The 27569-nt window shown below is 41.7% G+C and overlaps 1 protein-coding gene across 1 annotated transcript in view; it reads left to right on the forward strand.

Annotated features, from left to right (window-relative positions):
* The window catches only part of adcy2a (adenylate cyclase 2a), an 85211-nt gene that overhangs the window by 57106 nt on the left and 536 nt on the right, over positions 1 to 27569 (forward strand). Inside the window, exons 6-24 of the mRNA XM_076279407.1 lie at positions 1632 to 1743; positions 3085 to 3212; positions 6162 to 6320; positions 6965 to 7097; positions 7732 to 7908; positions 8482 to 8525; positions 8969 to 9049; positions 9194 to 9266; positions 11265 to 11362; positions 13441 to 13525; positions 14383 to 14520; positions 15483 to 15602; positions 16081 to 16265; positions 16725 to 16809; positions 21172 to 21330; positions 22281 to 22427; positions 23807 to 23914; positions 25585 to 25702; positions 27389 to 27513. Coding sequence (XP_076135522.1) covers positions 1632 to 1743; positions 3085 to 3212; positions 6162 to 6320; positions 6965 to 7097; positions 7732 to 7908; positions 8482 to 8525; positions 8969 to 9049; positions 9194 to 9266; positions 11265 to 11362; positions 13441 to 13525; positions 14383 to 14520; positions 15483 to 15602; positions 16081 to 16265; positions 16725 to 16809; positions 21172 to 21330; positions 22281 to 22427; positions 23807 to 23914; positions 25585 to 25702; positions 27389 to 27513 — 2275 coding nt within the window. The remainder of the gene's footprint in view (positions 1 to 1631; positions 1744 to 3084; positions 3213 to 6161; positions 6321 to 6964; positions 7098 to 7731; positions 7909 to 8481; positions 8526 to 8968; positions 9050 to 9193; positions 9267 to 11264; positions 11363 to 13440; positions 13526 to 14382; positions 14521 to 15482; positions 15603 to 16080; positions 16266 to 16724; positions 16810 to 21171; positions 21331 to 22280; positions 22428 to 23806; positions 23915 to 25584; positions 25703 to 27388; positions 27514 to 27569) is intronic.

Raw genomic sequence — 27569 nt, forward strand, 5'->3', positions numbered from 1 at the left:
CACCCAGGGAGTCAAGATAAGACGGATAGAGGGTTGAATAGAACAGAGATATCACAAGAGTAGTTGTTTCACACCATGTAAACATGTAAATTAATACCAATGAGTGTCTGTGTGAGAAGGTGTTAAGAATTTCAATACTGTGTGAGAGTATGTTACTTGAGGTTGGCATGTTAGGCAGTTCTTTGTCTCAAGATTCCTGACTCATTTTGACCACAATATTGACAGAGGCGAGTGAAGGCAAGTGAAATCCTTGAAAGAGCACGGCAAAGAGAGATCGCTTGAATCTTGACAGACAGGTTTGCAGACAGAGTGAAAAGGTAGAGCGAGAGAGAGAGAGAGAGAGAGAGAGAGAGAGAGGCATACAGATGCCAGCTCAGTATTATATTCATATTTACTTATGTTTTTAGATTTATATGCATATATAGTGCAATAAGCGCATATTACCCTAATTACTATATTACCCTCATTGCCTTATTACCCCTTTCACAGAGAAATAAGAATAGTACTACCTGTAGTTACTACTAAGTAACTGACTAATATGATCATTAAATAGTCACTTTTCATCACTCCTTCTCAGTAATGCATTTGGGAGATAAACATTTTTGACTGTACTGGTTTCCAATGAGCTTTGACACCAGACAAATGTTAGAGCATATTTGAATTTGTTCTGACATCCGTCCCACCTTGCCAGTCATGCCGATTTCCGAATCACCAAAAACCCAGGAACCAATCACAACCGCTTATCTGTTATGCGCACGCTTCATACGATGACAGACAGAGTAGGAGAGTTGGCACCACTTTGTGCACAGCGGATGGCTGCGCCGGTGTATGTATTAAACTATGCAGATGTTCTAAAATTGAGTTAAGATTTGAATCCTTGATTTACAAGGAGGATGTCTTTCCTGTACTCGATAATGTAACAGTTTACAGTAATGTACAAAAGTTTAATTTCACTACTGGTTACTCCAATTGGAAGTCATGAGTGTACCCCGAGGGTCAAGAGCTATTCTCAATTGATTTTTCAACTGAATTGGTTTGGTGCAAGCCAGTCTAGTTCCCCATAGCTTTGGATTGATAATTATGTCTTTTCTTTCATTCATTCATTCATTCATTCATTCATTCAGCAGTGGCCTACTGGTTAGCGATTCGGACTTGTAACCGGAGGGTTGCTGGTTCGAACCCCGACTGGTAGGCCACGGCTGAAGTGCCCTTGAGCAAGGCACCTAACCCCTCACTGCTCCCCGAGCGCCGCTGTTGTTGCAGGCAGCTCACTGCGCCGGGATTAGTGTGTGCTTCACCTCACTGTGTGTTCACTGTGTTTCACTAATTCACGGATTGGGATAAATGCAGAGACCAAATTTCCCTCACAGGATCAAAAGAGTATATATACTTATACTTATTCACTCATTCATTCATTCATGCCCGGGAATACACTTAGGGTACCTCAATGTCTTCATTTTCAATGATGCTGAGATTACAAATAAAGTATACATTTATAGAATACTAAACAATAGTTAATGTCAAATGACAGAATAATTATTATTATTACTAGCTAAAAATCTTGTTTAGTCTTAAAAAGTCTAAATTCATTATGTATGAGTGCGTGTCTGTCTGTCTGTCTGAATTCACAGCATCCTCTATGCTGATATTGTTGGCTTCACACGTCTGGCCACTGATTGTTCACCAGGGGAACTGGTACATATGCTGAATGAACTGTTTGGGAAATTTGACCAAATCGCTAAGGTATGTACCAGCTATGGGACCAACTTGCACAGGTGTTTTTGGGTGTGTGTGGTGTGTGTATGTATGTGCATGCGAATGAATTGGTTGTCATGGGGTCCAGACATATCTTTGTAAGTACACGTGGAATAGAAGCGGAACAGATTCAGCTCAACAAAAGCTGAACAAAAGAGGTGGATCAAAATCTAAAAATTGCATTGGGCTCTTACATGAAATGAAATGTCTCTGCTGGAACAGGAACAATTACATTGAATGAACAATGAATGTTTTTCCCCCAGTTTGCATCAAGTACAAGAAGAGCCTGAGGGTAAAGACTCCAGCAGGAATGAGCAGTGGGACTACATTTGTCAGATGTAGTGTTTTTTGTTGTTGTTATTTCTTTTTTTTTTGACTGGATTCAGGGCATGCAGACCACATAGAGTGCTTGCTGTTTGTGCTCAGGGATAGGTGAAAAAGCTAAATGAAGGTTTTACAGCACACCTACATTTAATGGAAAGCTATCGCAGAAGCTGTTCTTATGGGCTTTGCCATTCAAGGATTCCCCCAAACTCAGGCTATAAATCTGGTTTTATTTTCTTCCACTTTTCACATTGCTCTCTGATGAAACCGACAAAAAACACTAAAGTGCAAATATGAAATACCCGAGGTGTTGAGTGGATATGCACATTGTTGGTTTTCCCCCCAGTGAAGTCTGCAGTGTGCTTTGAGTAAATACATCAGACAGAATGGATCACAGCTTTATTAAGCTACTAGAATCTTCCTGAGGCATTTCCTCTCCACTACCACAGCTAACAGCTACAATATCAACACACTTTAAACTTCAACATGCACCTCTACAGCTGAGGCATCCGTCAGCTGTTGCTTTATTATTATTATTTTTTTCATTAGTGACCTATAATGCAGTCAGCTAACGCTGTATGAATTTACAATAGAAGAGTTTGTAATTATTTCATTTTAATGCATTTGAAGAATTTGGTTCCAAAACGCTATATCTCCATTTTTAAAAATATTAATAATAAATGGAATTTAATTGTGCATTTCAGGTAATATCAATACAATTGCAGTTGTGTTGTTTTGATTGAGTAAAGATAAATCAAATAGCAATAATCGAATTGCAGTTACAATGAAATTACCTGGAAAACAAAATGAAAAAGAATGATTTATGAAAATTCATTATAATGGAGGATAAAGCGTTTTGGAAGCAAACTCTTCATTCATCGTGTCTCCCGGGTTTAGCTACACTGTACAGACCTCAAATTCATTGTATGTTGTCATTGATTAATTGAGGTGTTAAAACACACACACAGCTGGCATGACCTGGTGTGTGATGTGTGCACATTTCAGGAGAATGACTGCATGAGGATTAAAATCTTGGGGGACTGTTACTACTGTGTGTCGGGGCTGCCAGAATCTCTGCCTGACCATGCCAAGAACTGCGTGAAGATGGGACTCGACATGTGTGAGGCCATCAAGTAAGCCCCTCCTGTTTATGCTGATAGAAAAATATTAAATCAGATATGAAATATTACATATACGATTGTTACCTTTTCTACTGCTTTTTAACATTTTTAAAGCTTCCATGGTCTAAGTACTCGCATGCTGTTGCCTGGAGATTGACTGTTATAACTGACAATGTGCTTAAGGGGGAGCGTGGTGTGGCATGCTGAAATTGAACACATTTCCCTGTTAAGTAAACACTGGGTTGGTGTTACTACAGTGATCCAAAACAGGCCTTTAGTTTGGGTTGGACAGCACTAGGAAGGAACACTGGAGAGTTGAAGGAAAGTAGAGGTTGTCCAAGGCTACAAATGAAGCGGGGAGGCTGTAGTTATATCATTCTGTTGACAGCGTATGGGATTTAGACATTTGCTGAATGCATAGCACATTGGTTTGAGGAGGAGGCATACAGTAATACACATAATGCCTGAGATTTGTGAAGAGACCAGCAATGTGCTCAAGCTGTGTGATACTGATGAAGGGTCAGGTGCGGAAGGGTCATCTGCAGAACGGTCAGGTGCGGAAGGGTCAGGTGCGTGTGTGTGTGTGTGTGTGTGTGCTTATCGCTGCTGTCGTAGGGAGTTGGGCGACTGGGACGGATGTCCCTCTGCAGCGCTAAGGGCCTGTCTGGCCTGCTCTGGAATACAAATGCCACTCTGGGTCAACATCCAGCAGCATCCCCTCCACAGCTATCAATGCAGCAATGCTGCTGGCCTGGAATACCAAATCAGCTCCGCATCAGTGAATCCTGCTATATCCTCCACACACAGGTGCTGCGTGGCTGCAGGGAATGTGCCCGGCCGGGATCCAACATGGATTCACACCAGATGCATTGCCTCGTCTAGGTTTAGCTGAAGGCCAGCAGTTAAGACGACCTACTGTTTAGAAATACCAGATTGGAATATTGCATAGATTAGATTAAATTGGATTAGATTCAACTTTATTGCCATCAGGCAGAGTACAGATACAAAGCCAATAAAGTACAGATAGCATCTGAAGTGCAAAAATACAATATCATTTACAGATAAGTGCATGAAAAGTACTCCAACAATTCACAATTATTGTATGTGTATGTGCATTAGGCTACTGATGCACGGGGAGATACATTTGACAGTCCAGATTATCTTGTTGCTGAGAAGCATGTTATTATCTGTGCCATATCAAGGCCAGATTAGTTTTCTGAGTCAGTGCTAATCACAGGCAATGCTAGACACAGATTCTGAGTGGCACTGGCGTGTCTCATTACACCCAGACTGTTCTGGAAGACAGGACTGCTGCCTGGGAATACCAGATTGGTTGCCGCTGCAGCCTCACTGGATAGTGTGTTTGGCAACACGAATGAGAATCAGTGCTGAGAAACAGTCTCTGAAGTGTGTATCCTGCATAATTAATGCTTATTTGTGCTCTGCCAGACATCCATTACAAACCACTGCTCGTGTTTGAAAGCCAAGTTGTCCTGCAGAGTTTCTGAAAGAGTTGCTCTGTGTGTATAATGTTCTGTGTGGTGACACAGAGGGGCAGCCGTGGCCTACTGGTTAGCGCTTCGGACTTGTAAGTGGAGGGTGGCCGGTTTGAACACCGACCAGTAGGCATGGCTGAAGTGCCCTTGAGTAAGGCACCTAACCCCTCACTGCTCCCCGAGCGCCGCTGTTGTTGCAGGCAGCTCACTGCGCCGGGATTAGTGTGTGCTTCACCTCACTGTGTGGTCGCTGTGTGCTGAGTGTGTTTCACTAATTCACATTTAGCCTGTGGTCGGGGTCCTGGCCCTGGAACAGGAGAGAAACAAGCCCAGACATGGAGGACCAACACAGTAATCTAGACTTGGATCAGAGACCAACACACTAATCTAGACTTGGATCAGAGACCAACACAGTAATCTAGACTTGGATCAGAGAGAAGTTGCTTTAGTGCCCTGCAGCTACTTACTGCTGTTTCTCTATGCAGCTGTTTGTCTCCTCATGGGTTGCTATTAGCCTAATTGCAGTGGGCCAGCAAGAGCTATGGAGGATTCAGTTTTATGACAAGATACAGTATTGCAGTAGTATGTGTTTTACTTGCTTTATTTCCCAGTGTCAAGACCAGGATTCGTTGAGAAAGCAGAGGAATTAAACAAAAACAAAAAAGTGGTACACATAAAATATTGGCATTTAGTGCAATTTTCTAGTCCGTGTGACACGGACTAGAAAATTGCACTAAATGCCAATATTTTATGTGTACCACTTTTTTGTTTTTTGAAAATTGCACTAAATGCCAATATTTTATGTGTACCACTTTTTTGTTTTTGTTTAAGATTGTTTAGATTCTATCATATTCAGTGGACATTTCCATATGATAGTCATAAGACATAGGAGACTGTTTGGACAAAATTGATATGGAATAACCCTCATCTGTGATGATGATGTGATGGTACTGAAATATCTATGATAATGATGTGATAGAACTGATATATCTTTGATGATGTGACAGTGCTGATTTATCTGTGATGATAGTGTGATGGTACTGAAATATCTATGATAATGATGTGATAGAACTGATATATATTTTATGATGTGACAGTTCTGATTTATCTGTGATGATAGTGTGATGGTGCTGACATATACTGTAGTATATATTAATAACGGTTTACTGTAGTATACTTGCTTTATTCCCCAGTGTCAAGACCTAAGAACCCCTTAGCAATATGCCAAATGAGCTAATAATCAAGACCAATGGGCTGTAATGCAAAATAATTGCCACACGCTAATTAGCAACCGCAAACATGAATAGAAAATAAAGATTTACCGCACTATAAGTAAATTATAGTAGATCCAATTGAACACCGCCCAGTATACAGCTTTTTGATGATCTCTGTGTATAAAACACGTTCAAATATGTTTTTATGTCACTGTAAATCTGAACTGTGAATCTTTTCGTCTCCCTGACAGGAAGGTACGGGATGCCACAGGGGTGGACATTAACATGCGTGTGGGCGTCCACTCAGGAAACGTCCTCTGTGGAGTCATTGGCCTGCAGAAATGGCAGTATGATGTCTGGTCACATGATGTGACACTGGCCAATCACATGGAGGCTGGAGGCGTACCTGGGTAAGTTATCTCTATGATGTGGCTCACTTTATACTCCATGCTTCAGGCCAGGCTACACTGAACATTTACATTTACATTTAGCAGACACCGTCCAAATTTCAGTTTCATCCAAAGTGACTTACATATGTCAATTCTAGTACAAGGGACTACATTGTCCCCGGACAAACTTAGGGCCTTGCTCAAGGCCATAACGGTGGAAGCCCGGAATTGAACCCACAACTTTTCAGGCTACTGCATGCTAGCCCAGCTCCTTAACCACTATGCCACCACCACCCACAGAACATGGAACAGTTGTGGAACATTTGCAAAGTGGCATGCAACACTACACTTTCACCTTAGTCAATGAAAACTGACTGTACTCGATGTGGGGGCAGTGCATATGTGGTGTGGACATTTGAAAAATAGACCAGTCTTCTGTTGTCATATCTATAATGATGATGTGATGGTACTGCTGTATCTCGTATGATGATGTGACGGTACTGATGTATATGTGATGATTTGACAGTACTCACTTATTCATGAAGTTGATCTGACGATGCTCAATTATCTGTGATAACAATGTGATGGTACTGATGTTTCTGTGATGGTGATGTGACAATTGTGACATATGATGATGATGGGATGGTGATGACATGTCTGTTCAGGCGTGTCCACATCACCTCTGTCACGCTGGAGCACTTGAACGGAGCTTACAAGGTGGAGGCAGGAGATGGGCAGGAGAGAGAGCCTTACCTAAAGGAACATGGCATCAGCACCTACCTTGTCATCAATCCAAAGGTACATAACCTTCTCCTCAGAGAAATCATTGGAGGATTTACTCAGAGCATAGTGATGTCTGTGTAGTAAGTTACAAACCATTAATAATCAGTGTACATAATGTGCCAACGTACTGTGTCCACACAACCTGATTCTAGTAGCAAGCATCTGATATGTAACACTAGTGTGGTTACAATTAAACAAGGACATTATGTATTAGTTATGTTTATAGTTAAACATTTTGGACAAATAAATTAATACATGGATGTAATTTGATGCCAGTCAGTCTGTTAGTAAAAGCAATTGAAGTTAGGAATTTTAGCTTATTAGTCTGTACCTGCAGGTGTTCCGTATGACCTGCTGATGGATTAATGAGAGAAAACATCAAAACGTGTATGTTTAATTAGCAGCTTATTTTTTTAAATGAAACACCATTGCTCTAATGTGTACTTTTTCACAACTGTCCTTAAAATAAATATTGTCCTAAGATGTCTTAGGATTCTGCTGCAGATGATGTTCTATTCTTTCACCACATAGAATTACAGCTAAAGAGCAACACGCTGCGTCTAGAATTTATCCATAATTTAAATAATCGGCAATGAATGAAATGCATCAAAGAGAGACAGCTTTCTCTACTGGCTCCGCCCACTTGCAGGCTGAGAGGCGGAGCCCGCAGCACCACTACAGGCCTCGGCATACTCTGGAAGGGGCGAAGATGCGGGCGTCGGTCCGGATGACCCGCTACCTCGAGTCCTGGGGCGCCGCCAAGCCTTTTGCCAATCTCCATCACCGGGACAGTATGACCAATGAGAATGGCAAGATCAACACTGCTGTGAGTGTTGTCATGGTCACCTTACCTGGTCTTGTGTTACTGTTTACTCCATGAGGACAGCCAATTTAACTGCCATATACTATTATATTTATACTGTTAATAACCATGTTATAAACAAACTATTAATTATGTTTCTACTGTTTATAACCATGCTGTTAACTAACCATTAATTATGTTCCTACTGTTAATAACGAATGATACTCTAATGTCACATATTGCACAATGTGTTGTGTTCATCACCGGCTGAAGTGCACTAGATTCGTATAGGCCCAAATCTGGCCCTGATCTGGCATGTAGTCTATCCAGTGGCATCTGTTCCCTGTAGCTGTTTCATAAAGAGACTTTTCATCAGGGCCTGTTTGCTTGCCATGGCTTCCCATGAGGCTTCTGAAGAAGCTCTGTCCTTTCATTTCATCATCAAAAGAGCCAACAAAAGACATTTTTATTAAACAGTAAACAGTTCTTGGGCAGCCTTGTAGCTAGCCTATGCTTGCAATTCAGTTTCATCCTGCCTGATGTAGCCTCTTGTCTCCTCACTCTTCATGGCACCCTTTCTATTTTCCCTTCATCCAGGATGTGCCAATGGGACAGTACCATTTCCGCAGGCGGACAGAGAGGTACCAATGTGCTTATGAGTTCTCCCTGCTTTTCTGTGTCACAACAACACTCATCATTCATCTGCCTATCACGTTCACTGCCGCCTCACTCCTTTTAGAAAAAAACTCTTTTTTTTAGAGTTTAGACTGATGCAGGATTTTGCGCATGTTCATGTGGCAGTGTACTGTTAGATGTATCCATAAACAGCTCTTGCCCACGTGCAAAAAGATGCAGAGATGCATAACCATGGAAGATAAGATACCTTAATTAGACTTGCTTATGCTTTGGAGAGCTTTGGAGAGCTCTGTCTTTAAAGGAAGTTGCCATGGCATTTCTCTATTAATAGTGCTGAAGACTATATTGTTGATGTGTTGCCATGGAGTTGAGTTGGGAAGAAATATATTGCAAGCTAAATGTAATTAGAAATGCACAATATACACAGTTTTTTACCTGTTTTAATCAGAACAAAGTCACAGAAGAGGCGCTTTGAAGAGGAATTTAATGAGAGAATGATTCGCACATTTGATGGAATCAATTCACAGAAGTAAGTTCTATTCCTTTTACGCAAGTATAAACAATATGAAGATAATGAACCATTATCAATGAATCATTAAGTCTGTCAAAAAAAACAATTATCCAACCAACCCATCAATCAGTACTCTCTTTTCTTGAATGAAACTCTCTTTTTCAGGCAGTGGCTGAAATCTGAGGACATTCAGCGAATATCTTTATTTTTCCACAACAAAACACTGGAGAAAGAGGTATGTCATGGTGTCCACCATGAATTCCAGCACAAATATCAGTTCCATTCCTACAAGTCAGTCCACAATTGCATTTGTGTTTGTCGAGTCTCTCTACTACAAAGTTCATATAATAGGGCCCCATGCTCTACATGAATATTGAGAGCCAACATAGAATCTCATGTCCAACCCTAAATACATTATGTTGTATAATATGGACATGCTGGCTAACTCCAAAATCAATTCTCGTCTGTATGCTAATGATGCCATTCGCTCACCAAAACTAAAACAATTATTATTAATTGATTAATTGATTATGTCCTATCACACACACACACACACACACACACACACACACACACACACACACACACACACACACATATACTGTATATATACTGTATATACATATAGAGAGAGAGAGCGAGAGAGGGAGAGAGAGAGTACAGTATATTACCTTTCCGAAGGTAAACAAACTTGTAATAGGCAATTTTTTACCTAGCATAGCGATACAGCACAGACGTAGCGAGTCGCTACCGAGAAAACCAACAATGAAACTTCCAAGAACGGTGGCCTGCCAAATCTCACGAAAATCGTGAAACATTACCTTGTCAGTAAATATAGCTCTTTGGACATACTGTAAGTCAAGTCACGAAAACAACGGCAGAGTAAAATGTAAATATATTGTAACTCTAGAGGGAGTACAGTTGCCAAAAAAAACTGAACCTGCATAGTGTAGCCTACCTTTAAGAGACCACTGGACATTTTTCTGAAATCAGCATCTCTACATGTTTGACAGCCATTCCAGCGTCTGTTGAATTCCAACACAAGCACACCTCATTCTACTTAATGAGGTTCTGATTAGGTGATCCCCTGAATCAAATCTTATTTAACGAAGAAAAGTATCAAAACCACTACTGTGATCATCACTATCCTCTTGCAATGGGACCAGCTGGCAAAACAGTGCTAGAAGTACCTCAAAACTAATTGGAATAAAAAAATAATGTTAACACTTTATAATAACTACACACAATTCATCATTTATTAAGCATTTGTAAACTCATAAGTTAGAATAAGGAGCAGGGCTAGCATGCAGTAACCCAAAAAGTTAGGGGTTCAAGCCCTGGCTTCCACCATTGTTACCTTGCCCTTTAATTTCATTGATATGTGTAAGTTGCTTTGGATAAAAGTGTCTGCTAAATGAATAAAGGCAAATATAACCTTTATAACTCATTTGTAAATGCGTTGCCAGCATAAAAAGTCCTCACTTTAGATGATCTCACAAAATTTCATGAATGAATGTTTGTGTTGAATAATTCAATGCAATACACAGAGTAATTACTAGCAAACTAGTACTAGTAAAAAGTCTTGAGTGGGGTTGTGCTGGGATTCTCCCACTCGTGATGACTCATGGAATGCCTCTCGTCCAATCAGAAATTAATAAATAGTCGGAACAGGTTCTAACTGTTGTATACCGGTAATCAGTGTTATTCCACCAAATGTTGATTTCCGAACTCTTCTTAAGTTAAAACATGAGTATTGTGTTATTTAAATGAATATTAACTTGGTTTCTTTGCATTATTTGAGGGCTGAAAACACATCATATTTTTTGTTATTTTGACCATTTGTCATTTTCTGCTCTAAATCACAATATTTTTTATTTGGAATTTGGGAGAAATGTTGTCAGTAGTTGATAGAATGAAACAAAACTGTTAATTTTACTCACATACCTATAAATAGCAGCATCAGAGAAACTGATAAATTCATAGGTTTAATCATTTTGCATTAAGCACAAATACAGAGCACAGAGAGCATTCCTGACTCATAGACATGCTTCAGAATGATGCAAAATGCAATCTGAAGCATGCAATCTGAAGCAGTTGTCGATGTAAGTTCTGGATAGACAGTTGGAGTACTGTATGTCTCTGATGGACACACTAGTCCATGTGACATGTGAATATGAACTTGTTGGCCCTCCAAGTCTACAAAGTAAATGTGTTCTATGTTTGTCCCTCACAGTACAGAGCAACCACTCTACCAGCTTTCAAGTACTACGTAACATGTGCCTGCCTCATATTTTTCTGCATTTTTATCGTCCAGATCCTGGTCTTGCCAAAGTAAGTGTGTGTTGTGCTATACTATGATCTCGCACATTTGTAAGATCTGGTGGATCAAAGTGTAAACAATATTATCAGCAGTGAGGCACAGACCCCCAGGCCAGGCCAGACATCAAACATATCACTAGGAAATGTACATTTGACATTTATTTACAATAAGTACTAGTCAAAGTGTGGTAGGAGGAGAAGAAGAAGGAGGTACACTGTAGAGGAGGGATAAGAGGGAGGTTGTAGAAGAAGGAGGTAGAGGAGGGAAGAGAATGAAGTGCACGGTAGGGACGCATCAGGTGTGTGAGGTTATCAGAAGCGAGGAGGTACCCTCAGAAGAGTTGGGTCGTCAAGAGTTTTTTTTTAAGACAGGGAGGGCGCCCCTACTCTGATGGGACTTGGCAGGTCGTTCAACCATCAGGGGTCCACAGATGACAATAGTCTGGATTGCTGTGGGTGTGGTGACGGCAGACGTCGTTCCTTGGAGGAGCACAGCAGCTGGGGGGAAACATAAGCCTTTATGAGAGCACTTAAGGAAGTGGGTGTAGAAATGTTTATCTTACGTGTAAAAAAGTGACTCTGATGGACTAACACAAGGGTGGATAGACAGATGGATAGATGCTTGGATATGAATACAAATATATATGTTTAATAAGATTAGGGTTGCAAAATTCTGGGAATTTTCAAAGTTGGAAACTTTCCATGGGAATTAACGGGAATATACGGAAATTAACAGGAATAAACGGGAATTAATGGGAATAAACTGGGAATTTTTAATATGGCAAGTTAGTCTATAACAGGGAACTTAAATGTAGTGGACAAAACCCCATCTTGCAGAATAATATTAGTTAAAACAACCTGATTGAATGCAATTTCAGTCAAATTTCTACCCTGCACATACAACAATCCCATGGACACAGCAATCAGCATAGGCTACATAAAGGAAACCTATGGTGCGTTCATGTGCATGGGGAAAATAAATTCCGGGGGGAAATAAATTCCCAGTGAAAATGTCATCTCATGTGGGAATAACTGGTGTGAAACTGGGGGAAGTTTGCAAACAGAGTTCCCCAGTTATGGGCTTGTCGTCACTTTTGTCCTCATTCAAATGGGTGTACGTCATTTTGCATAAGCTGTAATGGGACAATTAATCTGTCTGATTAAGCTTGACAATTTATATATAATTTACATAATCTTAAGGTTTGGTTTGGGTGGTATGTTGTGTCATTATATTTGTATTTGTTTTACCATTTTCTGGGATTCTAACTGAACAAAATGATAGTCAGTCAATGTTCCAACCAATTGGATTTTGTTGAGTGGCGTGGTGTCTCTTGGGCAGTTTAGTGGTTTCAGTGTTGCTAGCTTAGCACGCTAGTAAACCATAGGCAGAGAATGGGATTCCCGCTAGCGTGGTAGCTAGCTTTGTATGCTAAGCTAAGCGAAAATACGAACAAACAAATCATATTGCTTATTACGAAACAAAATGTTAATGTCTGTATATGAAACAGTAGGAATTACCAAAAATTCCCAGTTAATTCCCGTAAATTCCCATTAATTCCCATAATTTCCTTTAATTCCATGAAAGTTTCCAATTTAGAATATTTCCAAAATTCCCCAGCTTAACTTCCCATGGAAAGTTTCCGGTAAGTTTCCGGAAATTTACCGGAAATTTTCCGCCCCTTTGCAACCCTAAATAAGATGAATATGTCATTCAGACCTGAAAAGATTTTCTCTTTCTGTGTCCCTTGTGTCTCAAGGAAAGTGTAGTGAGGTGTAGTGTTTTATGTCACGAGTCTGATTTGAACTGTGTCTTGTTTGCCTATTCCCTCCCTCTCACATTCCATGGTGAAGTTGGGAATGTCTGGGTTTTTAAAGTGCGGGAGGAGAGGCTTAAGCTGTAATGTAATGGTGTGAGCCTTGTCAGACATTAGTGTTTTTTTAATGTTCTATGTTTTAATTTTTTAGACAATGGTTTATGTAATGATGAGTATTAAACCTCCCTCTCTCTCTCTCCCTCTCTCACTCCCCACTCTCTCTCCTCCCCCCCTCCCCCCCCACTCTCTCCCTCTCTCCCCCTCTCTCTCTGGCAGGACGGCGCCCCTCGGGGTCTCGTTTGGCATGGCCTTCCTGCTTCTCTCGCTCATCCTGCTCATCTGCTTCACAGGTCATTTCATGGTAAGAGACACTGAGGGCCCATGATGCTCCTCACCGAGGGCCCATGATGCTCCTCACATGCCCATTACCAGGCTTGCTCTCTGGGGCCATATGAAATACAGTATGGTTGGCTACATGTTTTGGACTTGCAACTTAGCTCAAACAGCGCAAGTTGCTGGATACGAAATAGTATACGTGTACACCTCATGCCATGTACTGCGATAACAACTGGTTGTGTAGACCTCCGAATATGTATTTGTACTTTGTGTGTGTGTGTGTGTGAGAGAGTTCAAATAGAGGTCCTGTTTCTGAGTGCTTGAAGTGCTTTGATGTCTCATTGGCAGTTGTATGCTATCATATCAGCGGTGAGGCCACTCATGGGATTTTACTAGAGGCTTGTGTGTAGTGACCCAGACACCGTTTACACAGGAGGCAGAACTGATGGATACCTCTCTCTACCTCTCTCTCTCTTTCTCTCTTCCCCTCCCTCTCTTTCTCATTCCCTATCTCCCTCTTGCTGTACCTCTCTCTCAATCTCTCTATGTCTATCTATTTTGGATATGTCCTCTCTCTCCTTTCCCTCACCCCCGCTGCAACTCTGCCCCTCTTTTTTTCTTTTTCCCTTCCTCTTTTCATCCCTGTCTGCCCTTTAATGCCCATCTCTCTCTCTCTCTCTTTTCCCCACCCTCTCTCTGCTCTCTCTTTCTCTCCCTCATCTGTCTCTCCCTCACCTCTCTCTCTCACTCACTCTCTCTCTCTCCATCATCTCTCCCTCATCACTCACTCCCTCTCTCTCACTCACTCTCCTTCATCTCTCCCTCATCACTCTCTCACTCCCTCTCTCTCTCTCTCTCTCTCTCTCTCTCTCTCTCCCTCAGCACTGCAGTAAAACCTCTTCGTCCTCCTGGCTCTGGCTCCTGCGGTCGTCCGGAGTCATCGCCAACAAGCCCTGGCCCCGGATCACCCTCACCATGGCAACCACTGCCCTCATCCTAGTCATGGCCGTCTTCAACATGGTATGTGGGTGGAGCCACAACAGAAGGGCTCGCAGTGATTGGCTGGAAGCTCCTCCATGCATGGTCTCCTGTCCCGCGCGACATATGTCAGTATTTGTAAACAAAAGCCAAGCCTACAGCTGGTCAGGGTGCTGAAGCTGAACATCCCATTTGCTGCTATGGCTTGGAGTAATGCAATGCAGATCCTTGCCCAACGTCTGGGATGAATAGCCTAAGATCTAAGAGAGAAGTTCTGTTGAAGTTTTGCATCAGCAACTTTTAATTAGACCTGCACACTTAGATACACGACTGCGTCCCTGATTGCTTTTCCATTGTGGAAGTGAAGTGTCTTTCCTAGTTGGGCCAGACAAGTGTTTGTATGTGTGTTTCACGCTGGCGTGGTGTTTACTGTGTGTGCCAGGCCTGATAAGCAAACACACACCATCTGCCTCTGTGTCCTCCTCCTCCACCCTGTCCACATCTAATTATACTTCGCTCGCTGGAAAAGAGCACAAATGCTTTTCTGGCTTATATATTAATTATTAAATTATTGGTGATGTAAACTTTAAAAGTGAATTGCCCACAGCATTCCTTATTTTATTTCAGTGATATAACATTCACACATCTGTTTTCACAACTTATCTGAATAAGTATGCAGAGGATTAGTTTATGAACAGTGTGGAAAAAAAGTCTGTAGCAGTGGAGAACCAAACCTTTAATGTGATGAAATGCTGCTGGCTGTTGAGTTACTGTATTCATTAAAATGGAGAAGTGAAATATTGTTCTGACAGCGATTCCCGGAGATAGAACACATTGGACCAATTATCTGGAGGATGTGACGATGACGGCCCACTTTATTTAAAGGCTCAGTGGAGCTCAAAATATTGTCTGTTGAAATTAAGTTTGCTTGCTTTCATTACTTCTTAACTAATAGAACTTTAATTGCATTTACTCAGCAATTTTTGTTTCATTATTTTCCACAGTTCTTTTTGGATGAGGACCCAACCACTCCGATCCCTGTTTACAATATCTCCAACGAGACCAACATTTACTTGGATGGGCCACCAGTGCCTTTCATAGAGAAGAACAACTTCTACCTTCCTGTGAGTGTAATGGCTCTGTTCTCATCAAACCTCTCTCATGGCTCCTGAAAAGGGAGTCTTTAAACATCCTCAGTGGAGGTGAACTTACAAATGATTTTGTGCTGTGTTGGTCGCTGGCAGAAAAGTGAAGGAGAAAAGTTTCACACGCCTGAAGCTTAGTAGATTGCGTCAAGGGCAACCATTTCCTTGATGGGAAAAGGCATTGTTTTGGTGTAACAGTCTTCGCTGAGGTGTTTAGTTTTTACTGTGTGTAGCTCTAGTGTGGTCTAAAGGGTGGATGAATACTACATAAAGGAGTCATATGACAGCCCTATTTGTCCTTGAACATTAACATCAACCAATTTTACGCTTACTGCTCGCTCCATGAATACTTTAGTATAAACGTTAATATGACCTTTTGTGTCTTTGAAAGAGAAAACACACTAAGTGTGTATGTGTGTGTGTGTGTGTGTGTGTGTGTGTGTGTGTGCCCTGCCAGTATTTCATCTACTGCTGCATCCTGGGCCTGATCTCCTGCTCAGTGTTCCTGCGCATCAACTACGAGCTGAAGACGCTGATGATGCTGACCGCTGTCATCGCCTACAACACCATCATCCTGCACACGCACGCCGCCCTGCTGGAGGAATACAGCAGGTTCCTCTACCAGACAGAAGTGCTGGACAGGTCAGTAGAGACAGATGTGCTATCAATCAATCAATCAATCAATCAATCAACCAATGGATCTATCTGTTGTTGTACTGTGATTGTGTATTTGTGTATTTGTGTAATTGTGCATCATTGAAAAGCATGTGTGTTACGCAAGACAACACTACTGATGAGTGTGTGTGTGTGTGAGAGAGAGAGAGAGAGAGAAGGAAGGAGGGAGAGACTTTTCAACAACCTGTCCTTATCACTTGATGTCTGATTGTCGAGCCTTAGATTATAGCTTTGTGCTAAAAGACTCAAAGACAAGACAAAATGAGTTATTGTCCGTGAAAGTAAGAAATGATCATATCCATTATGCTGGTTAGCCATCAGCCAATCACCTTGAAGTCATATATATTGTAGCTCTAATATCTGCCCATTTGTGTGTGTGTGTGTGTGTGTGTGTGTGTGTGTGTTTCACTCTGTGCTCTCCTATAGGCCTGGTGTCTTGAAGGACCTGAAGACCATGGGCTCTGTGTCTCTGTTCATATTCTTTGTCACACTCCTTGTGTTGGCAAGACAGGTGAGCGTCACATTTTATATGCACACATACACACGCACGCACGCACGCACGCACGCACACACACACACACACACACATTGTGTTTTTTTCCATGTCCATTTCTATTCCATTCCATATAAATTGGGTGTGGTTCCACAGTAAAGGTCAAGAGCAAGAACAATGCATTATCTATTTTGATTCTAATTTTGATAAATCATCCTGAACGAAATCAATAAATCAATTTGCATGGCAAATGGCCGCCCATTGCCATTGGCATGACGGATGAGAGAATGTAGCCTCTAAAGCACATGCAGTACCTGCCTGACCTCCATCTCTTTGATTAGAGAATAGCATGCAAAGCAGCTGCTGCAGCCCCGTGAAGACAAATGCTCCTGCGGCGGACAGTGTTGGTTAAAAATAGCAAACAGTAGCGCTCACGGGTGGCTGTTGAGCAGGCCCTTATAGCCCAACTAGAGCACCTGTGTCCACTGCCCAGTGCCCCCATCGATCTCACTGCAGAGATTTCCTCTGAGATTAGGTGTCAGCACTACCCATCAGGAGGCTATTCTCAGGAGCCCCCCCCACCCCCACACCCCTTCACCACCACACTACTTCCTTATTTATTGCTTTTTGGAGAGGAAAGATGGGGAGGGGGGCGGAGCTGGAAATAGTTTTATACTCTGGAGCCCATGCAATAGCCTTTTTCTGCCCATAGAACAGCAACAAACCAGCTTAGTATGTATGAGGGCGCATAAACATATTTATGTGTGTGTGTGTGTGTGTGTGTGTGTGTGTGTGTGTGAGTTATAGTAAGATTCAACCAGTCCCCCCTAGTCAAGAGCGTCTGAGGTAGAGCTGGGTATTTGAATAAATGCGTGTATGTGTGTGTGTGTGTGTGTGTGTGTGTGTGTGTGTGTGCGTGTGTGTGTGTGGACATCCTGTATTCTAGGCTGTCTCTGTACTCGTGTTGGTCATTAGGTTATTCATTATTAGCTGTAATGGAGTGAATAGAAACCTAATGCAGTACTAATAAACTGAAACATTTTAGCTTCTTCATTCATTGAAAACTGCAGAGAAAGAGAGTCTACAGGGAAATATTTACAACTGGTTTGATATGGAGAGAAATCTTCACTTTATAGACCCTTTCAACAATAAAAACAAAAACAATGCTTGAACATTCTATTTGGTTCCCAATCTACTTCCTCTGCATTAAGATAACATATGGAATGTTATAACGGAAGCCTTGTGGGTCCAACTATGATGCTGATAATGGAACTCTTTTGAAAGTGTCTATAGTTAAAGGAGAAGAAACGGTAAATTAGACTCTATTTTTAATAGGCCCTATTTTGACGATCAACACACAGCGCAAAGCTTATTCTTATCGTGACACAAAGCTTATTCCTATCTTACACTTGAATTTTGCGCTATGCGCTTCACTTTTGTTAAGCCTTGCGTCCAGATGTGTGGCGCGTGATCCAAAAATCGCTATCTTTCACCCTCTAAAAATCATTACGCCACTGACCAAGAAAAAACCTGGTCTATAGCGAAAGGCGCATCTAGGCACAGCTGAAGACGCACGAGATGTAAGCACCCTTAGCAAGCAGTCCCAGACAACTTAGTGAAAGTAATTAACTGTGTAGAACTGTTTTGTCGTTGACTATGAGACCACGGTGAAGTTAGTTTCACTTTGCAAATGAGTTAAAACTAGATGTACCGCAGAGTGGTACAGAATATGACCGCCGCCCAGTCCAGCACATTTTTTCCACAAAAATAAGTTTTGACCATATTAGGTCACAGATACCTGCGATTGCAACACCTCATTTTTATTTTTTTCTGTTTTTAACTAGGTGGCGCTATACATGAAATGAGTGGTTATGGAATGGGTTGACATGGCCCCCTAAGATCAACATACAAAAAAAGGTGGTCCCCCTAAACCCTACGGTTCTCGAGATATTCAAAGAAAACTGTGTCCGCCCTACCCTCCTTTCGGGGGTCCAGTCCAGCGGGGGGGCTACAGATCAAAACGAAAAACAATGGTTCCATGCTATCCTTGTGGGGCTACATGCCCACCAAGTTTCGTGCACCCCGGTCTTTCAGTGTCCCAGGAATCCTTGACGGAAAATTGGCCATGCGAAAAAAAAAAAAAAAATCTGACTAAACCTATATGACTGCCGCTTCGCTGCGCGGCGGTCATAATAATTTAACACAGCAGAGGCTTTTCACAAAAGGCTGATTGCAAACATCAGAGCACAGGAAAGAAATCTACTTAGATTAAATCACATGATATTAAATCACATGATATTAAATATATAATATTTAATAATAATATTTAAGAGCTGTATAATTATTCATAAGTAATATTGTACCTCATCCTTTGTTACATTTATCTTTCATGTGGTGAGAGGAAATTTAATGAAAACAAAGGAATGTAATTCCTTAGCTGTGAGTCTTAAACATGAAGGATTAATAAAACATGGCTCTGACTCCCAGAGCCATCACTAAATCATGCATAATGGGACACAGATCTTGATTCCTTCCTGATTTCCAAACCCTCAAGGGCAATTTTTTCAACTTTACATTAATGAAATGTGTGTGTGTGTGTGTGTGTGTGTGTGTGTGTCTGTGTGTCTGTGTGTGTGCGTATCTGTGTGTGTGTGTGTGTGTGTGTGTGTGTGTGTGTGTGTGTGTGGCTGATGGTGGGTGGCAGTGATGGTGATGGTGGGGTGGCAGGTGGGACAAAAAACAGGTGGATTTAGTTATAACTCCCCCCTCCTATCTCTTTATGTTGTCAGGCCTGATCCACTTTGCTCTAGTGATGCTAGGCATTGAGGATCGAAGGAAAGTGCTGACTAGACACAGAGCACAGTCTGCACCACACCAAAGAGCCTCTTGGCAGTGATACAGACACGGTTAGAGACGAGAGCTATGACTCAAAGAGCAGTCATTAGGAAGGCCCTGGGTTAAAACATGCTCCGCAATGACGTAACGCACATGTGATTAAGACTTGGATTGCGCCATCTGTAGCCAGGTGATTCAGAGATGGATATTACACTTCGCCAATAAAGATGAGCGACATTTGTATCAAACTAAATACTCAAAGGTAATGAGGTAGCACATACAAATCTGAACTGGATTAATGATTTATCATTTTTGGCCAAGTCAAAAACAAACATGCCAACGTTTCAATTAAATTTGTTTCATAGCGGTTATCTTTAGCATTAAAAATGGGCAAGCTGTTTTTGAATTGTTAGTATTTTAAAACGGCCAAGGAGAGGACACCCACTTAGGAGTTTGGAAAAATATACCCTTTCATGCTGCAGTTTTGCAGTCTTTCCAAATCAACAGTAGTGAGCATGTGTGCACTCAGACCTCCCCAGCACTCTGGATTTAATTACTCAGGAGCAGTCACTTCTGTCCAAAGTGACAATTCTCCGTTAATAGCCTGCATTCAAAGGCAGCTCAGCAGCATTTAAGCCAATTAGTTTGACATTGCTAATAGTCTGCGAGGTTGCCCACATAGCAAAGTACACATTTGACTGTTCATTCTGCTTTAGATTGACCCTGTCCTTCAATTTAACATGCATTTACATAAGAGATTTAATTAATTGTCATGTTGCAGTCATGCAAACCTCTTGCATGTGTTCCCCTGAGCTCCTGGATCTGTGAGATGCAGACTCCAATAGTATAACAAAGAGTTTGTTAGTCTTCTTAGTACCATATGTGACTATTCCAACACAATGTCTCCAGACACATACACGGATGCCTTTTCATTTTCTGTTGTATCTCAATGGGAGTCAAGCCATCAGTACAGCTCAGTGGATCCTGTTCCCATCCTGTCTGATGTTGCAACTTTCACCCATCTGTGTGTTGTTGTGTTGAGTAAAAAGCTAGGGCTCCACTCACCTCAGGTGTACTTTAAACACGTTACAGAAATATTGGCCAAAGAATATGGGAGTCTGTATGCGATTTCATTCACTGTGTGGTGTAACATAAGGTTGACTTTAACAGAAATAAAATGTATTATTATCATGGCTATTATAGAAACAGCTAATAAAATGGCCTCAAATGAAATTTGATCAAATATGAATCAGGAGTTACAATAATCCACCCCTTTCCAGTAAATACATTTCCTATTGAGCTTACATTTTCTGCAAATGTCAAGTGTTTCCACTCAAGATTTCCAAATGTGAGAGTAGAGAGATCTGCCTCTGGCCCTGACCCAGCATGGACACTGGCGCGGCTCTGATGAGGTGTTCATAGCCAGATCGGGACTGGACCAGGGCCTTAGCTGTTGTGTATGTGTACTGTGTCCTGAGCTGGTGTTTTGTTGAACTCTGAATCGGCTGAGAGTGAAGGCCTCACCTCTGTGTCCTCTTGTAACAGAATGAATATTACTGTAGGTTGGACTTCCTGTGGAAGAACAAGTTCAAGAAGGAGTGTGAGGAGATCGAGACCATGGAGAACCTCAACCGCGTGCTGCTGGAGAACGTTCTACCGGCCCACGTTGCAGAACACTTCCTGGCGCGGAACTGGAAGAATGAGGTAAAGAGAATGAAACAGTTACCTCAGAACCTGGTTAGCAATAATAGAAGGGTCTATGTGTCCCGTCTCTACCCACTGGAAGATGGCATGGAGGAACGTTCCATGAACACGTTTCGTCGAACGTTTTGAGAACACATATTTTAAGTGTTGGTTATTTGAGTCAACAGGCATTCAGTTATTCTATGTGAGGATCTGTGTTGTTTTGCAGCTTTGCTTTGGGGAAAAACATGTAACTTGATCAGAATTGCTTAGTTTATGTCTTCAAAGTAAATATTTATGCTATCTACATTTCAGTGCCATCAGAATGAGGAGTTACTGGTATAAACAAATACTCAAAATGCTTAGCCATGTTGTCAATATAACTGCAAGCTCTGTAAGTTTACTATGTAGTAACACAATATGTTTGTGTTTGGCATACAGTATATGAATTTCAACCATGAATTACACATGACTGTATATGGGAAATTGTAGGAGATGAGACAGACTTCATATTTAGTGTTTACTTTTATAGTACTTTTTTGTCCTACAGTTTGTTTCCAGACCATTCAATTCATTGTCATACAAGGAAAAAAAACAAGACTGTTTTACAGTACAGCTCTCTCCAAAAAGTGTAATAGAAATGCAAATTATTGACAGATTAGATATGACAACTTATTGCATGTAATGACCAATCTGAGAAATGCACCAAAGCGACTGAGAAAATTACATTATCTCAGCTAAAGGTTAATTTGAAAGGTTTTGACCTCAGTACATATGGGATGTATTGATTTAGATGCAAATGATACCTTATCCCTGACTCACAGCTCCTTTAGTGCGGAGGGAAAATTAAATGGCAAGCCATAAAGCAGGTGGCCATTTCAAAATATGAATCTTGTTTGATATTGATGCTGATTTGTTAATTAACATTTCTTTTGTGTGTGTGTGTGTGTGTGTGTGTTTGTTCTCCACAGGATTTGTACCACCAGTCTTACGATTTGGTGTGTGTGATGTTCGCCTCTATCCCAGACTTCAAAGAGTTCTACACGGAGTCGGACGTCAATAAGGAGGGCCTGGAATGCCTTCGGCTCCTGAATGAAATCATAGCAGACTTTGATGAGGTACTTTCCCCTCCTCTGGGTTTTTGGGGGTGAGGGCCATTTCTCATTCAAAGCTCTCTTGCACTCGTCTTTCCTAAATTGTAAAGGGAAATGTTCTGGTTACTGTCACATGGGTGTGCTTAGAATGTCATATAATTCATTTTCTATCGAATCTCTCATTTTTAAAATATATCATGGACATTTTGAACCCACCATAACTGATGGATGCATTATTTCTTTTATAAATGTGCAAACAATTTAATTTTATTCAATTGTGAATTAAAGGAGAAGTTCGGTGTGAAATTGACCTTAGCTGTACTGAAAGATGTTGCCGAGTACTTACATGTGTCCAATAGGCACCTTTGCTCACCCCCTAGCATTCCGAATTACGCCGTTTTTAGCCAAGTAGCTGTGGGGGGCATAGCATAGCCTATGCAGCTAAATCGCTATTTTTACACAATTAAAAAGGTTCCAAGACCCTCAGAAGTCTACCAATGCAGTGTGGAGTTACTTGGATCCTTTTTAATGATGTAAAAATAGCGATTTAGTTGCATAGGCTATGCTATGCCCCCACAGCTACTCGGCTAAAAACGGCGTAATTTGGAATGCTAGGGGGTGAGCGAAGGTGCCTATTGGACACATGTGAGTACTCTGCAACATCTTTCAGTACAGCTAAGGTCAATTTCACACCGAACTTCTCCTTTAATTCACAATTGAATAAAATTAAATTGTTTGCACATTTTTAAAAGAAATAATGCATCCATCAGTTATGGTGGGTTCAAAATGTCCATGATATATTTTAAAAATTAGAGATTCGATAGAAAATGAATTATATGACATTCTAAGCACACCCATGTGACAGTAACCAGAACATTTCCCTTTACAATTAAGTACAGAATTAGATTACTTGAAGAACATGTGATTGTGTGTGTATTGCGTTATTATTGACTCCGAGATAAACTGTTTTCAAACATGATCTTTGTCAAACGGGTGTCCGACCCTTCGGGTGATTCAGATATGATGCTTACATGTGGACATTATGCGGACATTATGTGTGCACAACACTGACGCACATGAACAGAATCTCTGTGTGGTTGAACAGGTTGAACGTGATTGAACACGCACATGAACAGAATCTCTGCATGTCCTTCGCTTCGTTCAGACACAAGCTCATTTACATAATGTCTGTCGGAAAGTTCGGAATTCCAAATGTCGAGATATGTTGTTCAGATATAGGGTCCAACCACTTGATATGTGCAGAACATGCGGACTTAAACCTTTTTCTGAAAGCAGCTATAGAAATTTTTTTTAATTGTGAGTCAGGGCCTGCACACAAGTGGATATTTGATTCCATGTGCTGAACATGACAAGCTCTTATCTGATGTCCTTGCCCCTCACAGCTGCTCTCCAAGCCCAAGTTCAGTGGTGTGGAGAAGATCAAGACCATCGGCAGCACCTACATGGCAGCTACAGGACTCAATTCCTCTCCAGTGGCCGAGAGCATACAGGTGAGATTGTGCATGTGCGTGAGTGTGTGTGTGTGTGTGTGTGTGTGTGTGTTCATCAGGGGTGCAACTATGCATTAATTTAGGGGTATGCAACACCCCGCCCCCCCCCCAACATACCGTAACGGACAAACAGCACAACGCCTCATACAACATGTAACATGCAATCAGCACAACGCCGCATACAACATGTAACATACAGTACAGTCCCTCCCCCTCGTAACAGACATACACTCCCTACCCCACCAAAGACAAGCACATTACAGCGGAACATATAGATAGCACATTACAGCGGAACATATAGATAGCACATTACAGCGGAACATATAGATAGGCACAACATCATCTGTAGCACTAGCGCAGGTATCGACAGGGCAATACAGGGGTACACTGTTAAAACGATCAAACTGTGTTGTCCCTATCTGGACTAGAGATGTGTTAAAAAACAACACAAGTTGTGTTATTTTTGACACATTCGTTTTAAGAGTGTGCTTGTTCAGTGTTGTGATGAGTTGTGCTGAGGGGGACCAAATTTGCCTCGAAATGAGCTTCTCTCCAGTGTGGTACACTGTATCCCAGGCTGGATAGAAGCATTGTGAAAAATTGATCAGGAAGTAGTTTGTGCTGTTTGCTAGTGTGCGTGCTAAGTGTGTGATGGCTTTGTCATTGTTGTTTGACACGATGGGAGTGGGGAGTTGGATAATCGTAGAAGCAGTGTGGATGATTTTAATGATTTTTGTTTTCTGGTAGCAGTTAACATGGTGAAGAAACAGGGGGAACAGTAGTGTAAGATTGGTTGAATTATGCTTTTGCCGAGCAGCAGGAAGTGGGGGCCAACCAAGCTTTTAGTTCAAAAATTACATGTAGGCTTTGCTGGGCACGTTTCTGAGTGACAGTGACATGTTCTGTTTTTTTTATAGTATCACTTTTCTAGTTTTCTTTTGAACACTGACTGAAATCATAAAAGAATCATTATTTGTCAACTTCAGTACTATATTATCTTAAATATTATTTCAAAAGAATTGACTTACAACTTGGCTTGACTGATGTTACTGGCCTTCTTCCCCTGTCCTCTCATTGCCATTCCTGAATCATAGCGCAGCCATGACCAATAAGCCCAGCTGTAAGATGCTTTTAAGAAAAAGATAGATTACAATATACTATGTGATTGTTTTAAAGTAAAAGATAAATTAAACTGTTCATGTGTGTGTGTGTGTGTGTGTGTCTCTGTATGTGCATAAGTGAAAGCAAATTAATCTAGGTACCTTTTAAATATGATACAATCCAGAATTAAACATTGCCCTTGCTGCACCTTTCCACTTAAATTGAATGAAAACTGATCCAGTAGCTTTTTGTAATCCTGTCTACAGCCATACAAACTAGCAAACAAACAGACAATGTACCACACCCAAAAAAATGCCACCTCTTAGGCGGAGGTATTGAAGTGCGAGTCAGTGTGGCAGTGACAAACATGCTTAAGATAAGACTGACAGAGTTCCTTTGAAGAAGTCAGGGTAGAGATGCACTGCTGCTTGTGCTTGCTGGCTGTAGTGCATGTGGATGGAAAGTACACAAACACTAGAGTCAGTGAGGGAGAGGATCACAAAGTCTTTGATGTGGGGGATAAGGTTATGTGACCATGTCTTTTTACTGTTCCTTTCCTGGTCTCACAGCAAGAGCATGACAGGCAGTATATGCATATCGGGACCATGGTGGAGTTTGCCTTCGCTTTGGTCGGAAAGCTGGACGTCATCAACAAACACTCCTTTAACGACTTCAAACTAAGAGTGGGTAAGTGTTACGAAACCCCTGCCAAGCCAACAACAAAAGAGGGGCGTGAGGAATCGTACATCATAAATGATTTTATTAACCCAAAGAGAGGATGAGATGGGTGTTACTAGCAGTGGCTAGTAATGCAGGCATGTTGTTAGGAGTGAAATATGGTGTTGGCTGTTGACTCAATGTACTAAGCAGGAAAGGCCTACCAACAGGAGAGGAAGCAGCTTTTAAGAGTTTACCTGATGACACACCTGCTGTGTACCTGTGCCACTCATTAGCAATTAGTCGCTCAGGAGTCTGACCTGGGTCATGTCATGATCCCACCCCATCTCACTTCCTGTCAATCTCTGAATAAAGGCAAAAAATCCCCCAAAATATACTTATATACTACTAAAAGTATGTCACTTGTGGAATTTCACCTGCTTTGACAATATAATCTCTAATTTGACATCCACAGCTGAAGTGCCCTTGAGTAAGGCACCTAACCCCTCACTGCTCCCCGAGCGCCGCTGGCAGCTCACTGCTCCGGATTAGTGAGTGCTTCACCTCACTGTGTGCTCACTGTGTGTTCACTGTGTGCTTCACTAATTCACGGATGGCAGAGACCAAATTCCTTGTATACGCAAGTATACTTGGCCTATAAACCTGATTTACATTTACATGCAGTTAAATGACAACAAATACACATACTTTTGGCACCCCTCACTTTGACCTTATCAATCTAACGGCTGTAGAGGACTCTGCCCGTTGTCTTTAATGAATAAGGGATGCTGAGGTCAGCAGACTGCTCCTGGCCCTGGAGGGGCATGTGCTGGAAATGATTGGCTGTCCTGTCCTGTCCTGGTCCTGTTGGCTGCGGCAGTCCAGGGCAGTTTGTCAGAGGCTCATCACAGTGGATGGCGCCAGCGGGGGTTGATCTGGCGCAGCTGGGGCTGTTTTCTGGGGGCAGTGGGACAGAAGGCTGTTTGTCATTCAGTTAGTTCCACAGAGCCTAAAAGTGGTGTGTGTGTGTGTGTGTGTGTGTGCAGACCTTTGACTGTCTGAAGATTTCTGCACTACATCACTATGCCTGGCAGGTCAGGTCACAATAATATACTGTAGCTCATCATTTCCCAATGTTAGGGTCGGGACCCCATGTGGGGTCCCCTGAAATTCAAATAAGGTCGTCTGAGATACTGGGTATCTTACAATTGACAAGTACAGTGCATTAAATTATACATACATTAAATAGAAAATATTAAAAACCAAAACCTTGATATCCAAGTTAAGTAACTAATCCTTCATTACAATCTGGCTACGTAAAAATAAACATAGACAGCCCACATGAGATGTTGGTGTTGATAGTGATGTAATCATGCTTGATCAACGTTCCAAACAAAGTAGCAAAACAACCGGACGCACAAAGATAGCCAAGCGAATGAGCTTGCTAGGACATTTGGGGGAAATCAAAGTACCACTCTCGACTGGTTGTTACAACAGAGATGATGTGAATGATGGGGATCGCCAACGTTTTGTGACATCAAAATAGGGTCACCTGCCATACAATGTTGGGAACCCCTGCTGTAGCTGATCCAATGAGTTGTATAGCTAGCCATGATCTTAAGGGCTATCCAATAGAAATATGATGTGTGTGTATGATGTCTGTTTTGTGTTATGACGTGTGATGTTTGTGTTGTGTTATGACGTGATGCGTTACAGGGATCAACCATGGGCCCGTGATTGCTGGCGTGATTGGAGCCCAGAAGCCTCAGTATGACATCTGGGGCAACACAGTGAATGTAGCCAGCAGAATGGACAGCACTGGAGTCTTGGGCAAGATACAGGTGACTGTGTGTGTGTGTGTGTGTGTGTGTGTGTGTGTGTGCGTGTGTCTGTGTGT

This window comes from Alosa pseudoharengus, unplaced genomic scaffold (genome assembly GCF_046254945.1).
Source record: "Alosa pseudoharengus isolate Yale_2024_CS ecotype anadromous, Long Island Sound unplaced genomic scaffold, YU_APseudo_1.1 YU_APseudo_1.1_scf_12, whole genome shotgun sequence".
NCBI classification, from domain to species: domain Eukaryota; kingdom Metazoa; phylum Chordata; class Actinopteri; order Clupeiformes; family Clupeidae; genus Alosa; species Alosa pseudoharengus.